The sequence below is a fragment of the Lactuca sativa genome, chromosome 8 (assembly GCF_002870075.4).
Source record: "Lactuca sativa cultivar Salinas chromosome 8, Lsat_Salinas_v11, whole genome shotgun sequence".
NCBI lineage: Eukaryota > Viridiplantae > Streptophyta > Magnoliopsida > Asterales > Asteraceae > Lactuca > Lactuca sativa.
In genome coordinates this window covers 79,628,172-79,646,724 of record NC_056630.2, presented here as the reverse complement: position 1 = coordinate 79,646,724, position 18,553 = coordinate 79,628,172, and the positions used below count along the sequence as shown (strand labels likewise).

The window sequence follows — 18,553 nt, the reverse complement described above, 5'->3', positions numbered from 1 at the left end:
AGATGAATTTAGTTTTGTCTATGTGTGTGTGATGTTTTTTAGATTTCAGAAAAGAAAAATGATTTAAAAGGCAAATGATGGGTGAAGAAGAAGAGGGGGTGTACCAGTAGAGAAGAAGACACAAGACAAAGAAATATATATATATATATATATATATATATATATATATATATATATATATATATATATATATATATATATATATATATATGGCTAGGTTATAATGTGGATGGACAACTATTGTGTGGTCGTCTGGACAGTGTCATTCTATGATAATTACTAAGAGAATAAGTTGGTTAGTAATGCGAATGCGTTCAACCTCACACAAATATCGTCATTTTCATGCATCCTCACCAATTCTTATTCATTTTTGTTTTCACACATCGTTTTTCACTCATTTTCATTCTTAAAGAATACGACTCAATAAACATTCCGACAGAATGAGAATAATAATAAAAAGTCTATAATAACCTTATAGATGATTTAATTAGTGAGCATGTGTGATAATGGCAATAGTTATATAAGATTGAATGTATTCATATTATCAAACACCATATTTTCTTTGTCATTCTCATACTGTCCATACGTCCGCACAATAGATGTCAATCCACATTTGAACAAAGCCCTCACACACACACACACACACACACTCTCTCTCTCTCTCGCTCTCTCTCTCTCTCTCTCTCTCTATATATATATATATATATATATATATATATATATATATAGAGAGAGAGAGAGAGAGAGAAAGAGAGAAAGAGAGAGAGAGAGAGAGAGAAAGAGAGAGAGAGAAAGAAAAAAGTGACACCCTTGTATATTAAATTTCTTTTTTTTCTTTTTATCTTTAAGTAATAAGAGAAAGTCTCATAAATGGTTTGTGGGGTAGCGAAACGATGGAAATACCCATCATTTAACGGTTAAAAGATAACGAAATTAGCAAAAAGGACCAAACATCAAAAGTTTTGAAAGCACACGGACCATCTATGAATTTTTTTGATCTTAGGGACTAAACTTCAGATCTAGGAAATACATAGGGACTAAAAATGATGTTTTTTCTATTTTTTATTAGATTTATTATTTTTTATTGGATTATTATATACCATTGTTGCAGAAATCGGCCTAATCGGCCGATTAATCACTAATCGGACCTCCACCGATAAGATTTATTGCTAATCGGTCATTATAATCGGGTTTGGTCAATACAGGTCAAAGTCGGAATTAATCGGACCTAATCGGACTTAATTGGACCTAATCGGGTTTGGTCAACGCATGTCAAATTCGGCCCTAATCGACTCTAATCGGACCTAAACGCCGATTAATCAGTTTTTTTGTAGGATTAAAGTTAGATTTATAAAACTTTGAATAATTTTCTTAAAAATTAATGATCCCCGATTAATCTCCCGATTAATCCCCATTTAGCCGATTAATCCCTAATCGCTAGTCCACAGATTTGCGACCGATTAGCGATTTCTGCAACCATGTTATATACTAATAAATATTCATTTTAATATATATTATTTATGTATTAACAAATATTATTTTACTAGATTACTATTTTTAATTATTTTTTTCTTTTGTAAATGTTTTTAATTTCTTTTAATTTTTTCTTTATTATTTTAAATAAATACCCTAAAGAAAAGAAAAAAAAAAAGCTCACTCACCTCACATTTCCTAATTTATTTTAAATATTTGAAATATAACATGCATTAGATAATATTGTTACGTTGTTTTTTATGCTTCATTTTAACATATTTTATTAATCATTTTGTTAGCTTTTAAAATCAACCCAAAATGTTGATTTTAATGTCATTTTTGAAAAATCTTGTAGTCAAGTGCTAGACAAATATGATTTATTATGCGATAAGCTCATTAATAGTTCGGTTAACCTAAAAGTGTTTAACAAACGATTTCACAATCACAGCTTATGATCATATTTTTCCAACAATTACATGATTATAACACGAACGTTGATTAGGTTTTATTTAATTTATTGTTATTGAATTGGAATTAACACATCCGGTTTTGTAGTTAGAACTCCCTTTTTATATAGTTAATTAAATGATTTGATGTTGCGTTGTTATTCTTTCTAGCAATTTTAGCTTTGTTATGGTTCTTGACCCAATTCATGTTGGATGTTTGAATTGGGGTTAGTTCATTCGTGTTATTCGACTTGTAAAATTTGTAATTGTTTTATGATTTGATGTTAAGTGACACACATCGAATTGGTTCTATGATGGGATTAACTTTGGTTTTGTAACAACCGAAAAATTCCAACCAATTTAAACTTTTCAAAAACAACATGATTTCATTAAATTATTACAAAAAGGTTTTCAATACAATTTATTTAGAGTATTCCCAGAATCACATCACAACATAAACATGAGGAGCGGTACGATCACGCCTTCGCCTTGCCACGGTCTCCTGAAGAACCTGAAAAACATTAAACCACAACTGTAAGCCCGAAAGCTTAGTGAGATATCCCCAAAATACCAACCACATATACCATACACACATAACATGCCATATCATATCCGATCACAGAACAGCCATGCACTTCGGGTCTACTGTGTGACTGGTCCGCCGCACCGGCCAACAGTCCACCTGGTCCACCCTCCGAGTCTAGCCATATACATCGAGTCTGCAGTGTGATTGGTCCGCCCGCACCGGGCCTTCAATCCACCTAGTCCACTCTCTGAGTCTACAGTATGACTGGTCCGCCCGCACCGGGCCTTCAGTCGGCCTGGTCCACTCTCTTGGGGCCTACAGCGTATCCGGACCGCTCGTTGGGCCTTCGGGACAACCGGTCCGCCCTGGGCATCTTGGCCTACAACACAAAGCAGGACCCGCCTCAACCCAACTCCAGTCCAAACAACCATGTGCACATAAACATACAATCATATAACAATTCACAGTCAATAAGCCGATCAAACAGATCACATAACATATCATCATCCTAACCAGGATACCGACCTAACCGGTCACTAGCATAGCATTACCCTACATATCAGGATACCGACCTCAACCAGGTCTCTATCATATACCATCCTAGCTACCAGGATGCAAACATATCAAATCAATAACATAACAACAAATACCCGGATCTCAATCCAGTAAAGGGCTGGCCTTGGTGCCTTAGACCCTGTTGATATAGTGAGGATAACTCACCTCGCACTGCCAAAACTCTGAACTGAAGAAGCAGATTCCCGAATCACCGACTCACCGAAACTCCCGAACTAACCATCATAACAAAATAATCATTAGGCCAAACATACATCCACTTATTTGGGCCAAGGCCAAAGTCCAAATCTTCTACAAAGCCCAATATTGGCCCAATTTACCAAATTGGGCCCTCCGCACCAACTGGGCCTAAATCCAAGGTCCATAATAATAATTGGGCCCAACATACTCTATCCATAATTTCCAGTTATGTCCCATAAATCCAACAGCCTAATAACAGCCCAAACTATAAGGCCTAAATTGAAAATGCCACAGATGGGGTACGTTGGGCGTACAACAATGCTCGCAACATGGGATCGGGACACTGGCCCGTTACGCTGGGCGTACTCATAGGTTACGCGGGGCTTAACCTCACTGCTCAACAACATCACATAACGTCTTAATGGTTTAAGCTCTTAAGCCCAAACTTCAGATCCTTAGGCCAAATATGCCTAAGATTCATAAAGTCTCAAACTTTGTCACTTGGGACGTCCATAAAGCTCTTAATCCAAGGTCTTAATCCATTAAGACCCACTTATCTCACACATAGAACAACCTCAGCCCTTGGGACCTCATTTTTCTCACTCAAGACCTCTCCTAAGGTCTGAAAGGATAGATAATCTTGACCAACTCGAAACATGCAACAAGATGAGGACTTTTGGGACAAGAATGATGTCAAAGCTTCACAACACATAGATCTACACAATATTAATGTCAAGCAAGAAGCTTTATACCTCAAATAGGCTCCAAAGGATGATGTCTTTCTAGATCTATAAGCTCCAGCCATTCCTCTCCTCCTTTGACAACTTCTCCTTTCTTCCTTTATGTTCTCCTTTGCTAATCAAAGCTTTCCAAGACCAGACACACCCAACCAAGGAGGTGGGACGGCTATCTTAGGGTTTCTGAGGTTAGGAGAGTGATTATGGAGGCTAAGGAGGAAGCCTTTATGATCTTTATATAGTGGTTGCCTTAAAATTAGGGTTTTGGGGATTCTGAGAGTACGCTGGGCGTACTCACCCAAACACCCGCGTTTCTTCCTCCACTACGTTGGGCGTACGTCCAGCTTACACTGGGCGTACCCAGCATGATCCCTTTTTCATGCATGGTCTTCCCTTTTCCCCTTTTCCCATAAAAGGACCAACATTACCCTTTCTTTAAATCTCAGGGACTCATACATAAATACTTTTAGGAACGGGGCGTTACAGGTTTAAACTAAAACTGTACATTTTTATGCTTCCATGCTTGTGTTGTTAGGTTTAATTCAAAGAGCTTGTATTGATTAAACAGTTTGGTGAATGGAAGATACTAGAGCTTGTTAGTATCTTAAAGTACCAACTTATTCTAGAATTCAATTCATACCCATCAAACACCACTACCATCATCTGTTTCGACAATGGTGGGATATGTAACGTCCCAAAATTCAAGACCAAAAATTTCATTTTTAATATAGTGATTCATAAAAACAATTTATAAGAAAACATCATTAGGTAATTTATTTCATACAACCATTGGTCAAGTGTCTCAAAACCATATCATAATAATGTCAGAGTACAAATCCCAAGAATCTCATATGCGGAAATCATGTGTGTGATGCGTTGCTACCGTGTCAACTCCTTTCCCTTCAAAGAAGAAGGACCTGAAACAAAAACTGAAAACTGTAAGCACAAAGCTTAGTGAGTTCCCCCATCATACCACATACCATATAACATACATATTGTCTATCACATCCGGGTACTGATCTACCCTTTCAGTCTCATTCAACCGATAACTGCCTAGCATATCAGGGTGCTGGCCTACCCCTTTGGTCCTATCGACCGGTACCTAGCCTAGCATATCAGGGTGTTGGCATACCCCTTTAGCCCTTTCGACCGGTATCTTTCCTAGCATATCAGGGTGTTGGCCTACCCCTTCGGTCCATTTGACTGGTACCGGGGACTATTTCACCCCCTACTCTACCACATATCATCCTAGTGCATAAACATACAAGTCATATATTGCCTAGCTTATCTGGGTGATCTATCCTACCCCTCCTATCACATATCACATAACATCATAGCATACTAGCACATAATCATAACAGATAGCAACATACCAGGTAATTATCACAAAGACAATCATCTCTATTATAACTCTTACCAGTGGGCCGACCTTGGTGCCTTAGACCCACTTCTATGATGGGTTTTGGTCATAAGACATCCTATGTGCTCATACAAACCCTAATGCTTGGATCTAGGTTTCTCTATTGTACATGCAAGTTATCCAAGGCTATAAACCCTAATTCTAGCATATGGGAATCGATATTAACATATAATTAGGTTTAAGATATTACCTTGATTGTTATGTAGTAATAACAATCCCAATTCCTCCTTGTATTGACTTTGGAAGGCTTAGAGTCACAAGTGTCACTCCTCTAATGGCTTACAAACACCAAGAGCAAACAGAGAAGGTATAAGGAGAGAGGGGAGGTATTGAATTCGTTCCTAAGAAGCCTTAGGGAAGGTCTGGCTGAATTCATGAGTCAAGGGGTGTTTATATAGGTGTAGAGATAGGGTTTCAGTCCTTATCCTTATCTAGTTGTTTGCTTACCAAGCAACCCATAAGATAAGCCTTGAATCCTTATCATAGTCGAATTCTAAGGCCCTTATCACCTCAAATTCGTCCAACCTATCCTTAAGATAATCCTTACCTTATTTTGTAACTATCATATAATTACAATTCAGCCCCTCTAGTTTAATTAATTACATTTGATCACAAAATTAATTCTTAATTAATTATTGACCAATATTAATTAAACAAATATGATTTCTACTTTAATATATTATTCTTATAACATATTAATAAATCATAATAACCTCTCTCTTTATTTATTTCTCCAATCAAGTTGCTTTGGTCAAGGCAACCCAAAAGGACCATGCACCATCGGGTCAAGTACATACCAAAATAGTTATGGACTTAGATACTAATCCAACAGTCTCCCACTTGGATAAGTCTAACAACTATTCTGCGTATGACTTCAGATCCTGATCTGCAATCGTAGCTTTCCAAAGCCGCTGTCAACTCTGATCATATCAGATACGCGTGTCCTTAGATAAGGGATCATATATTCCTCCATTCTAGATATCGTATGAGATATGATTTCAAATCATTCTCTTTGTACTATATCTCGATTCCGATTTATGACGACTGACTAATTGAACAAATCAAATTAGCCCTAGCCCGGCCAAGCATTTACATTTGTCATCACTAAATCATCGAGGGGCCCAAAAGATATTGATTTTATCCTACTTTGGACAAAAGGAACGGATAAACTTTGATACAATGCTTGCTTGCACTCACTCACCGAATCACACACAACAATATGTTTTATAACACCAAGTTACTAGTGCGTTTACATATTATCAATGTGCAACCGATTTGCAAGATAGAACTCACACATCTCGGTTTCAAGAATATAAGATGTTATCGTCTCACCAATCATTCGTGATACAATTCATGGAGTGATCCAAGTGAGCGTGGGTTTAATCCAATGCTCAAATCATATTCATAAGCACTCATGAACGTTGCAGCAAATATTTGCTTATGTCTAATACTCTTTAGAAAATCCACACACCAATTCATGACAGTCTTCTTTCATACCTACTTCCAACATATGAACGACTGTGGCCCATTCGAATAATTCGATTATTCTTAATAAACTCAATTATTCTAGAAGTCAAAACATGCAAAGTGAAACACAAGAATAATACTAATCCCATATGGCCTCAAACCTTTGAGTATAAATAAAACACCTTTTATTTATCACCATATCGATTACTCATTATTTGTCGTTTCGGGTAATCAACTTCTTACTTGAATTATTACACTTGTCCCATGCTCCTAGCATGCACACAATGTTTACCTATGGTTCTTACTTTGTGAAATAGATCACATTGAACACATTTCCAACCATTTTCATTTCACAACTCCAAATCCTTTTTCCATAAGTGAAAGAATATCAAATTCTTGCTACTTAAGAAGATTCTAACATTCTATGCAACGATCCTTTCGTAATGTCACTGCACCAAAGTCACAAAGACTATTGCCAATGATGTTACAAATTCCTCTATCGGAGATTGTTACAATACAATTCCTTAGATATTATGTCTCTCACTCAAAGTACATTCCTTTGAACATCCTTTTGCATAAAGGTTTCTAATCTATTCATAGATTTTTCAATATTCAATTTCCAATATGGACACACTTCCATATTTTCCATATGACAACTCATTCTTAATAGAATCTTATCTATTCATATTAATGTCGATATGGTCCATCCAATATGGAAACATTTCCATATTTTCCAATACTATACTTCCAACTACTCACAAGCGACCAATCATCGTCGAACTTTGGATTGTCCTTTGATAGTTGTTTAATTATTTTAGTCAAAACCGATTCTAGTCCTTTTTCCCTCTAAATGCGCTAGACATTTGGAAAAAATTTTGAATGGTCAAACATTAAAGCATTTGCAATCGATCCTATACCTGAAGCGTATGGGACACGACGCATAATGTTTTATTTGCTATGTTCTCAAAATTCGAATTGTGAAGAGGAATGCCGTAATCATAATCGAAATTTTAAGAACACACTATGTACCTTTGACTAAATTTATTAACATTTCTCAACCTAAGCCTTTAGATTTGAAATGAAGCATAATATTCTCTCCCTTAATTATAGCAAAACAACTTTATAACCCTTACTACTTTGCAAGGTATAACTCTTGTTTTCTATAATTAATATTGCCAACTTGCAATACGTGCCTTAATAATCATACAATCATAACATTTATGCTCCCACTATCATGATGATTATTATAAAACATAACACTTATGCTCCCACTAGCTGAGTTGGTCCACCAACTCGTCGAGTTCCATAGATCAAAAATCTTTGAAATCGCGATCCAACTCGACGAGTTCTTCCACAATTCGTCGAGTTTCTCCTATCAAAAATATTGGGACTTTTCCTTTCAGCTCGTCAAGTCCTCCCTTTACAGAATCAGGACATTTGTTCATAACTCGTCGAGTTCCTCCTTGGACTCATCGATTTCTTCAATCTTTTAGTCCAAGAACTATGTCCAACCTACTGAGTCATCTCATAGACTCAACGAGTTCACTTATAAAGGCCAGGACCCAACACAATATTCCACAACTTGGGAGAGGGATGTCGTAACCCAAATTGCAGAACATTTGAAGGTAAGTGAATGACGATTCACTAATTTTCCACCATGAAAAACGAAAAAAAGATTAGGTTTTAAATGTATTGAAAAACTCCTAGATCCTTTGAGATTCATTGAACTTTTCAATGGCATGTTCAAATCTCGATATGTCCCTCGATTTGTGACTGGGATGCCGAGGATCACAAAACAGAGTGTGAATAACCATGCAAATTTACATGGTGCCCCCAATGTTACAGTCACCTATTCGATGTGCCGGTTAACCACACACACTCCACCGAACTATAACAAACATTAAGTCACCCTTTGCTACCTTTGCTTAGAACCATTTAGTGTGCTGGTTAACCACACATGCTCCACTAACGTCTTCGCAAGCGTACAAAGTGTAATTTCATGGAATTGCATCAAATTCACTTTTTCCTAAAGTAACTAAGATTGGGAATTTTGTATAAAACATTTAGTTACTTTATACTTCATTATACTTTTAATAGAAATGGTTTGCCTTATCCTACCCGTTCGGCTAACGACCCTCCACCAATCAAGGAAGCGGTGGGTGAGAGTGGACACCCATTAAACGCCCATTTTATAGGTCATAACCTTATACCCCCCTTATAGATCGGCTTCGTGAATGAGGCCTACTAACGGTAAGACTAGCAGTTTAAGTTATACATATATAATATTAGACTTTTAATGTTATATATAGTATAAGGGTGTATTTTACACTTTTAAAATACTAGGTGGTCTAACTTAATAAATTACACTTTTAATTTAATTACATGTAAACCATATCACTATGGATTTATTAACTTTATTTTAATTATAGGCTTAATTAATTTAATAAAACCATAGGGTGCAATTTGAACTGTTTCAAAACTTAGGGTTTTAGAACTCAACATTTTAAAATTAAACTTTTAATTAAAATTTAAATTCCAAAATTTGAGGGCAAGTTTTGAAACATTTCAAATCATCAGGGTTTAGAATTTAAATATTTCAAAATTAAACTTTTTAATCAAAAATTTAAATTCCAAAACTTGAGGGCAATTTTGAAACTTTTCAAAACACAAAGGATCAAATAGCAAATAATTTAAATTAAACAATTAATTTAATGATTATCTAAATTTGACCTAGTCAATATTACTTGCAAGACAATTTACCAATTTAATTCAAATATTCAATTAATATCATATAAGGAAATTATCATTCAATCAAATGGTAATTATCTTTTATTTAGTCAAGGATATACTCAAATATATGATAAAATTCAGATATTAATGACCCAAAGCAATTAAGGCAAATATCCTCAAGCAAAACAGCAAGAAATCCCGAAATCTGCTCTAACTGACGCTCGAACTCGCCGAGATCAGTCAGGGGCACAAAAAAACGATTTTAAAGCATGAACAAATAAACAAGGCATCAATACAATAGAAACCAATCATGGCTCTGATACCACTGTTGGGTTTTAGCCATAAGAACATCCTATGTGCTCATGCAAACCCTAAAGCTTGGATCTAGGTTTCTTTATTGTACATGCATTCATCCAAGACTTTAAACCCTATATCTAGCATATAATAATGATATTAATATATAAATTAGGGTTTAGATCATACCTTGATTGTTATGTAGTAATAACAATCTCAAATCCTCCTTGTAATTGGCTTTAGAAAGCTTAGAGTCACAAGTGTCACTCCTCTAATAGCTCACAAACACCAAGAGCAAGAGGATGAAGAATGAGAAGAGAGGAGGCACCAAAAAACGTGTGGAAACCCTAAGGAATCAGTTGGCCACGTTTTTGGTGCCCTAGGGGTCCTTAAATAGTGAGGCTATTAGGGTTATCTAACAAGGAAACCCTAATTTGACTGCTTAGGCCCTAAGCAACCCATGGACTCCCTCCTTAGAGGCCTTGGACGATTTCTAATGGGTTTCCCTCATAGAATTCGTCCACCCCTCAAATATGGAGTCCATTAGCCCAATATTCAACTATCATACAATTGACAGTTCTAGTCCCTTAAGTTTAATTAATGTCTTTTAGCCACAAAATTAATTCTTAATTAATTGTTGACTAATATTAATTAAACAATATGATTTCTCCTTTAATATATTATTCTCATAATATATTAATAAATCATAATTAATCCTCTCTCTCTCCATAATTCATCCTATCAGGTTGCTTTGGTGAAGGCAACCCAAAAGGACCATGCACCATCGGGTCAAGTACATACCAAAATAGTTATGGACTTAGACACTAATCCAACATGGACTTCATGCCTATTCCTTAGGAAAATCGTTAGGAATGAATGAGTGAATGATAGATGATTCTTAGGGTAGATCCTTAAGAAATAAAGAAGATGATGGGGATGGGTAATCAGGTTAATTGTTTGATGATTAAACATAATAATTATTGTGGGTTGAAAACCCTATGTACTCACCAAGTTTCCTAACCTGACTCACTCAGTTTATTTGTATCACATGTATCGATACAATGACACTTTACACTGAGAGATTAAAGGAGATATAAATCACTAGTGTAAATGAATGTAAGATCTGTTTATGTTTGTGTTTTTGTATCAACGATGACATCCCAAAGTTTTAATATAAACAAATTACATTTCTTCGGAAATGCTTTGATAACATATTTATCATGTTTTTCTGGGAACAAATTCCGCAACATATTTCTTTAAGAGATACTCTGATTTTCAAAATAAAGCATAAACAAATCGGTCTTTTCTGGCCATGAAAATGAGGATGTCACAGTTTTGTCCCTATTTTTTGTTTTGGGATGTTGGGATATTTTGTGTTGGTGATATTAGTGGGTTTATGTGTGTAATTATGATTTTATGAGTTGGATTCGGTATAGAGGGTATTGGATAATTTCATGGGAGAGTCATACTCTATTTTGGAGCATTGCTTTTACAAATAGAATAGCTTGGATTTTGAGGGTGTTTAAATTTTTTGGAATTATGATTTTGGGAATTAGTTTTGGTATGTTAAGCAGAAATGTGTTGGGGCTCTTCTAGTCAATTAAGTATTTTCAAAAAGCTAATACATGCAATCACTATCAGTTAAGATTTAGGAAAACTCAAAGTATAACTAATGTGATTTATATAAACTATTATGATTATGGATTCCTCCCGAACAAAAGAAATGAAACTAAACAACATAAGAACAAAGTAACATAAAAGGCAAAAGGAAGATGATGTCACCTATCCATGTAGTTGTAACGTCCCAAAACAATGATAAAACTTTTCATTTTTTAAATCATCCAAATTATACATTAAGTATCTCAAAATCATCATACACAATTGTATCAAAATGTCATATCATAAACATCAGAGTATTTAACAAAAGACTCACTTGAACTATTCAACAGAAGCCTAACGACTAACTCAACAATAGAATAGCCAAACCAAGCTTCCTAAAGCTAAATAGAGACCAATCCATAATCAAATACTCAATTCTACCCAAGTTTGACCAAAAGTCAAATTGATCAAAAAGTCAACTCCAGTTGACGTCCGCATCATGGCCTAGTCGTGGCCACTCAATCCAGTCATGATCAAAATCTGGTACCATGTCGCGGTAGAATCCAGGCAAAAAAATCATAAATAAACTTGTCACCATGCTGTAGAGAGCATCATGTCACGTCGTAGGCACATCTGGACAAAACAGACATGATAAGTCCTGCCACCATGTTGTGGCCTTCCTTGGCCACGTCGTGGTCTTCAGTCTGAAATACTTTTTTTCAATAAGGGCTTAATCCATAAGGACCAAAGCTAAAATCTTCATATTTGATTTCTAATAGCTTCATAATGGATAAAGTTTCCAACTTTATCCATTAAGATGGTCCAGACCATCAAGATCTAGACTTTAAGTCTCAAAGGGACCCAAAAATGCATCTTTCTCAACTTAATCCATTAAGTCCAAGTCTCCCATTTTCAGATATGAATCAACAAGATGTCTAGATGGCTAAAGTTTCCAACTTTATCCATAATAATGTCACAACCTTTCAAGATCTAAACTTTAATACATCAAAATAACCTAAAGGACCAAGATAACTTGCATGGATAAAAGAGAAGGCAAAATATCATAACTTTTCTAGTCCATGAGGTCCAAGAAGCATTCCAAACTGATCAAAATATGTTGGAGCCCACTCAACTCCAAGATCACTCATAAAATGCACCAAAATTGCCAAAAACCACAAATAAAGAGATCTAAAGAACTAAAGACCAAGGCAGAAACTTTATAGTCACAATAGTCCATAAATGTAGTGCCTTAGATAGATCCAAGCTTGAAGCATCATTCCTTGCAACCAAAAGAGACTTCTTAACCATTAAGATTCATCAAAATATTATAAAAAGAATCCAAGAGAGGAGATAGGAGAAGGAAGGAGCTCAAATCTTGAATATTGAGGCTAGGGTTTATCCCAAGGGGTTCTAGATATGATGGAGGTTGCTAAAATGCCCAAAAATATGGAACCTTATGCTTAAATACATTGGAAACCCTAAAATCATGGGTTTGGGCCAGACAGACTGCCATTCCGTGGCCACATTTCTCTACTCCATGGTCTGCCACGCCGTGGAGCTCTAATCTCCACTCTGTGGCGACGGTTTTTTATCCAAATCCATTTCAGCTTCAATCAGCCGTAACTTCTTCGTTTCAACTTCTTTTTTGGCGATTTTTATATCCACGAAAATGTATTGACGAGCTCTACAACTCTATCTAATTATTTTTACTTCAAACATACCGAAATAAAATCCTTAATTCATGAAAGAAGTTTGAAACATCACTTCTTCTATTTTTACCCTTTGATTCCAAAATACAAATCAATGGCTTAGATCACATAACCAATATTATAGACATCCAATAGGGTCTAAACCATATTCCCTTGAAGCTCAACGCCTTTACTTGATCCATTTATTGTTTACAATCCCGAAATAATAAACTTCTCAAAACATGATGTTACAAAATATGTATTTTTGGGGCGTGGTGTTAACAAGACAATACCGAGGCCACGTTACACCCCATGGCCCCTCGAAGGTATTGTAGTACACCTTCAAGCCTTACGAATTTTTTTTATGTTGGATTGGTTTAAAAAGAATAGTTAATGTATATTTAATCACTAAACTTTTTGTATGTGATCTATCACTCAATCTGTTCAAATTATTGAAAATATAACAATATGACTGACAAAACTCATTATACTCGATCATAATTGTATTTTTTTGAAGAAGTTAAATAGTAGTTTGCATAAAAAAATTAAATAACTAAATATATAATTAATCTTTCAACTAATTATCTTTAGAAATATAAAGGCAACAAGCCTTTTATTTCAGCCGAATTGTTGGGTTTTCTTCCTACATCAAAAATAACTAATAAGGAAAAACTCTAACAAATTAATCAATTAATTTTAATCTTTATTATTTATTGACAAAATTGCAAAAATGGTCCATGTGGTTGGCAAATTTATGTGTTTTTAGTCCAAAACAAAATGCTGGTGTACCATCAATCCAATTTTAGATATCTTGTGTGGTTTTGGTCCCTATGGTTGTATTTTCTTGTGTTTTTGGTCCATATCCCACCTAAAATGACTAATATGCCCCTTAAATAATTATATTTTAATTTCTTTTATTTATTTTCTTATTCTTATAATAAAATGAAAAATAAAAACAACATAAACCCACCACACGCACTCTCTCTCTCTCTCTCTTTCTCTCTCTCTCTCTCTCTCAATCTCTTCTTTTTTCTGTATGTCATCCTCCCAACCGGAACTTCCACCACCAAAATAAAATCAAACCCACAACAACACCACCATACCTTCTGGAACACTAGCTTCATGGGCATGACTTCATCGGACCACCCTTTTATGATGGAGGACATTTTACGGTTCCTACATCTCTGAGACCTCCATCTTATATGTCTTCAAGATGGTGCTGCCCTAAACGTACTTAAATCCCCAAATCAAATCCAAAAACTGAAGTCCCCTTTTCAAATTTTCCTCTAAAATCGAATCCAAAAATCGTTTCCAATCTTATTTCAAGAACCAAAATTAAAAGTCAGTAGTGGTGTAGAGAATTAGAGGAGATAGAGGAATGAGCTTGCAGTGGTAGGGTACGTAGTGGAGTAGAGAACGACTGAGAGTAAGACTTGAATCGATTGCTTGTCGTTGGAGATAGAGTAGGGGAAGCTGTGATGGTCTTCGATTTAATGGTGGTGGCAGACGAAAGGAAGCAGATGTGGCCAAATTGAACAAGGTGAAACCAAGATTGGCGGTGATGGCAGTCTAGTGAAGCTTGGTGGAGGCTGTTTGGTTGTGGCAGTCGGCTGGTGGTGGGTAAAGAAGAGGTCTTGACCTAATTTTTTTATCATCTTCTACAATCGATCTCCCATCACCGAAGGCTCCATGTTTGGTGGGTAATTCGATTTGGGTTTAAATTCCCCCGTTGTCTCTATTGACCCAGATCATCACTCCTTCCCCAATTTATGAATATATCAGTGGGGTGTGAAGGTTTATGGTGGTATCGATGCTGGCGACTGGTGGTGGTAGTGGGGTGGAGAGTCTAACAACCAGGTCTTTGGAAAAGGTGGTGGTGGTTGCGATCTAGGTGAACTCCGGCGACAATAATTGCTGATGATGGTGGTTCCAGATATCGGTGATGAGGGTGGAGCCGATGATGAAGGGCTTCTTTAAGATAAGAGTGGGGAATGAGTTATTTGTTTTTATATTTTAGTTTTAAGTTAAAAATATATATAAATTAAATTAGTTTATGTATTTCAACAATTAATATAAATTATAAGGGCATAACTGTCATTTTAAGTGTATAGAGACCAAAAACAATAGAAATATCCAATTTTAAACCAGTGGTGCGACAACATTTCGTTTTGGACCAAAAGCAGATAAATTACCATTTTTGCAATTTTGTCTTATTTATTAGCCTTTATTATTTATTTATCGTTTATATAATTATTAAATCATGTGGATCCCACAACCCAAATGTCCAACGCTTTTCTTCAGAAATCCAAAGCCACATTTCACAACACAAATGGGTATTTTGCCTAAAAAAACATCAATTAGCAATTTAGAATAACCAAGTGAACCAAATGGAAGCGCTAAACAAAAACATCTAAAATCTTATTAATTTATGTGAACAATACTTAAATCCATGGAGACCATATACATGTGTTCTTTTACTTAACACAAAAAAAAACAACTTAATAAAGAAAATCAAGAAAACAAAAACTTTCAACATCAAAATTTTCCCTAATTTATCAGACAGCAGACAACAAACAACAGATAACACTTGCTCAAACGGCATCAGCACCGAACAGATTCCAATCATTAATTCTAAATGAAGAGACCGCTTGTTTAAAAACTTCAACCATCGCAGTTCGACCAGACTGTGCCGCCGGCACGGTTAAACCGGCTCCAACCGAGCTCGCACTTTCACTCAATGGGCTGCAACCACAACACAACATGGTTAAAGTAGGTTCATAAATTCACACACATTAAAAAAATAAAAGGATATATACTTTATGAAGACAGGCTCGTATGCAGTAATAACTACATCTGTCCCAACTCCTTTGAGTCTCAAATTCGCCAAATATACCTAAATAAAATAAATAAATAAATTAACATTATTTAAAAAACAATTTAATGGTGGATTGGATTATCAAATTATAAAAGATACCTTCACTAGATTTTGTGCTTCTCTTCCTTGTCTTGCTTTAGAGATGGCCTACAACAAGAAATAAATAAAGGAATCAGAATTTGTCAAAGGAATTACATTATCTTTGGTTCGTATAATTTATTTTTTATTTTCTGTAAATACACAAAATTGAACTTTTTGTTTTTATTTAATGCAAATTACAAAAAAGAAAAAATATTATATTTTGAGCAATTTTGCGATTTGACCACTAATACTTTCTTTTTCCAATCAAACCAGAAAATTTTCATATATTTTTCCAAATTAACCGGTTTGACTTGTTATATCAGTTTTTAAAGTAATTTCCAAATTAACAATTTTGGCCATTGTTATGAATATATGGGCTTTTTAAGAGAAAAATAAAAACAAAAAAGATTTATTTTTTATACCATTTGGGCATTAGCAGTTGTTATGACAGCTGGCAAGTTTCTGAATTGGAGTTCAGGAGCCTCAAACACTGCAGACTGCTCAGTCACCTGGATCAGATAAATAAAAACAAAATATTTATTTTTCTTTTTAACATAAATAACACGAATTTAAGATATTTGATCAATACTGGGAGAAGGAAATTACGATATTGCCCTCGGCGCCTTGTTCTCTAGCAAGGTCTTGTAAAAACCAAGTAGCACTTCCATTGTCTTCAACATCATGTTTCAATTCTAAAAGCTCAAATATCAGGCTTTCATCACGTGCAGGGTCCACAAACACTTCCTTTGAACAAATAACAATCCAATAACAAATAAGAAAAATATAATTTGATGCACAATTTATCAATCAAATTGGGATTAAACTGAAGTTGGAAAAATTTTATAATCTTAAACCTGATGATCAGGAACTTCACGAATATTGCTCACATCCTACGATTGAAATTTTGAACTTTCAGTGAAGAATGTATATTAAACAAACAGAGACCTGAAAGGTAAATTACAAAACTAACCTCAAACCTAAGTGGGAAAGTAGTGGAAACTGCTCCACCGAACAATGGTCTTTCTGGGAATTGTTCCATTGTTATGAAAAGCTGCAAAGATTCACTAGGGTTTATACTTTATAGAACATGCCTAAAAACGAAAATTTATATCAAAATATGGAATTAAAAACTTATAGATATATAAGAGAGCCTTCAGGTAAAACTTAATGAAACATAATGAGGAAAAGTGTGATGCTTGCTAACAATTTGAATGAGCAATTTAAGCATTGTTAGTGACAAATTTGAGGCAAAGAACTCAACTTTGACTTTTACGAGTCAAATAGACTAGTTTTTGAACTTCAAAATCGATGAAAATATATATGTTTAAGGGGATGGATTCATTCAATAATGATTTGTAGAAAGATTTTGTACCTTGGACAGCATTTGAATTTGGAATGTGATAGATTTTGGTTGTATAAAATCATATCACAGAGACACAGACTGTATATATGTATCAGATTTTGCGGTTTTAAGTACTAGATTTTATACAGGTGATCAGCCAAATCAGTTCCAAATGTACAAATGCTACTGCACGTTTTACAAGTTACAATAGCAATAATTTTCTAGGTATTCCACAAAAACATAAACTCTGAACTCGCAGTCGGAGATTACGAAAGCCACAAAATATAATTATTTGAGAAAGCTGATCGTTTCAGAAGTAATGGATGATTACAACAAAAATATAGCAGAAAACATACCTGTGGTGCCGATTAATTGCAGTGAAGCGGATGATTTGATTTGGGGGTGAGAAGAAATAAATTGGTGTTAAAAACTAGTAACTAGCTTGAAAATTAAGCAGAAGATTCTGGGGTGAGAACAGAGAAATTATTAAAATCTTGTAATTAGCTTGAATATGAAGCAGACGACATGGCAAATTGGCGAGGGAAATCTCGGAGACTTGAGACCTGCTAAAATTATTATTTAGATAGATTTATATATGTTTTTATTTATTATTTTAAAAATAAAAAATAATTTTTTTGTTAATTTGGTAAAATATTAAATAATTAAAAAATTTCTGTTATAAAAAATTTAAAATTTTATCAAAAAATTCCTAAAATAGTAAGATTTTTTTTTTTTTGCAGAAAACTCTATTATATATTATATAATTATATAATATTTTCTTCATTTTACATAATATTTTTTGATCCATTAATACTAATTTTGTAATAACTTTTGTATTTTATCATAGTTTAATAATAATAATTTTTGATCCATTAATACTAATTTTGTATTTAGCTATTGTATTTTATCATAGTTTAATAATCAAATCAGTCGAATATTTCCCTTTTTTTTGTATAGATGGAGATAGGGTTGTTCACTATTTGGTTAAAACCGAATTGTCCAATTGGACAATTTGGATTGGACTATTTGGTTCGGATATCCGGATTTTTGCAATGGTTTTCAACAAAACCGAATTATTATTTTGGATTTCAGATTGGTTTTGGTTTATAAAATAAGAACCGA

General features: G+C 34.6%; 1 protein-coding gene across 2 annotated transcripts; it reads right to left on the bottom strand.

Moving 5' to 3' along the window:
- Positions 1–15,530: 15,530 nt before the first annotated feature.
- On the bottom strand, positions 15,531–17,986 carry LOC111896144 (uncharacterized). Of its 2 annotated transcripts, none has more exons than XM_023892166.3 (8): positions 17,788–17,986; positions 17,060–17,180; positions 16,944–16,979; positions 16,696–16,833; positions 16,512–16,598; positions 16,108–16,155; positions 15,950–16,026; positions 15,531–15,875 (listed from the first exon to the last, which is right to left on the bottom strand). In XM_023892166.3, exons 2-8 carry the CDS (start codon positions 17,126–17,128, stop codon positions 15,725–15,727), a joined length of 606 nt encoding a protein of 201 aa, XP_023747934.1. In that variant the 5' UTR covers positions 17,129–17,180; positions 17,788–17,986; the 3' UTR covers positions 15,531–15,724. The 2 variants fall into 2 exon arrangements, with proteins under 2 accessions (XP_023747934.1, XP_023747933.1); XM_023892165.3 differs by having other exon boundaries at positions 17,060–17,140.
- Positions 17,987–18,553: the final 567 nt, after the last annotated feature.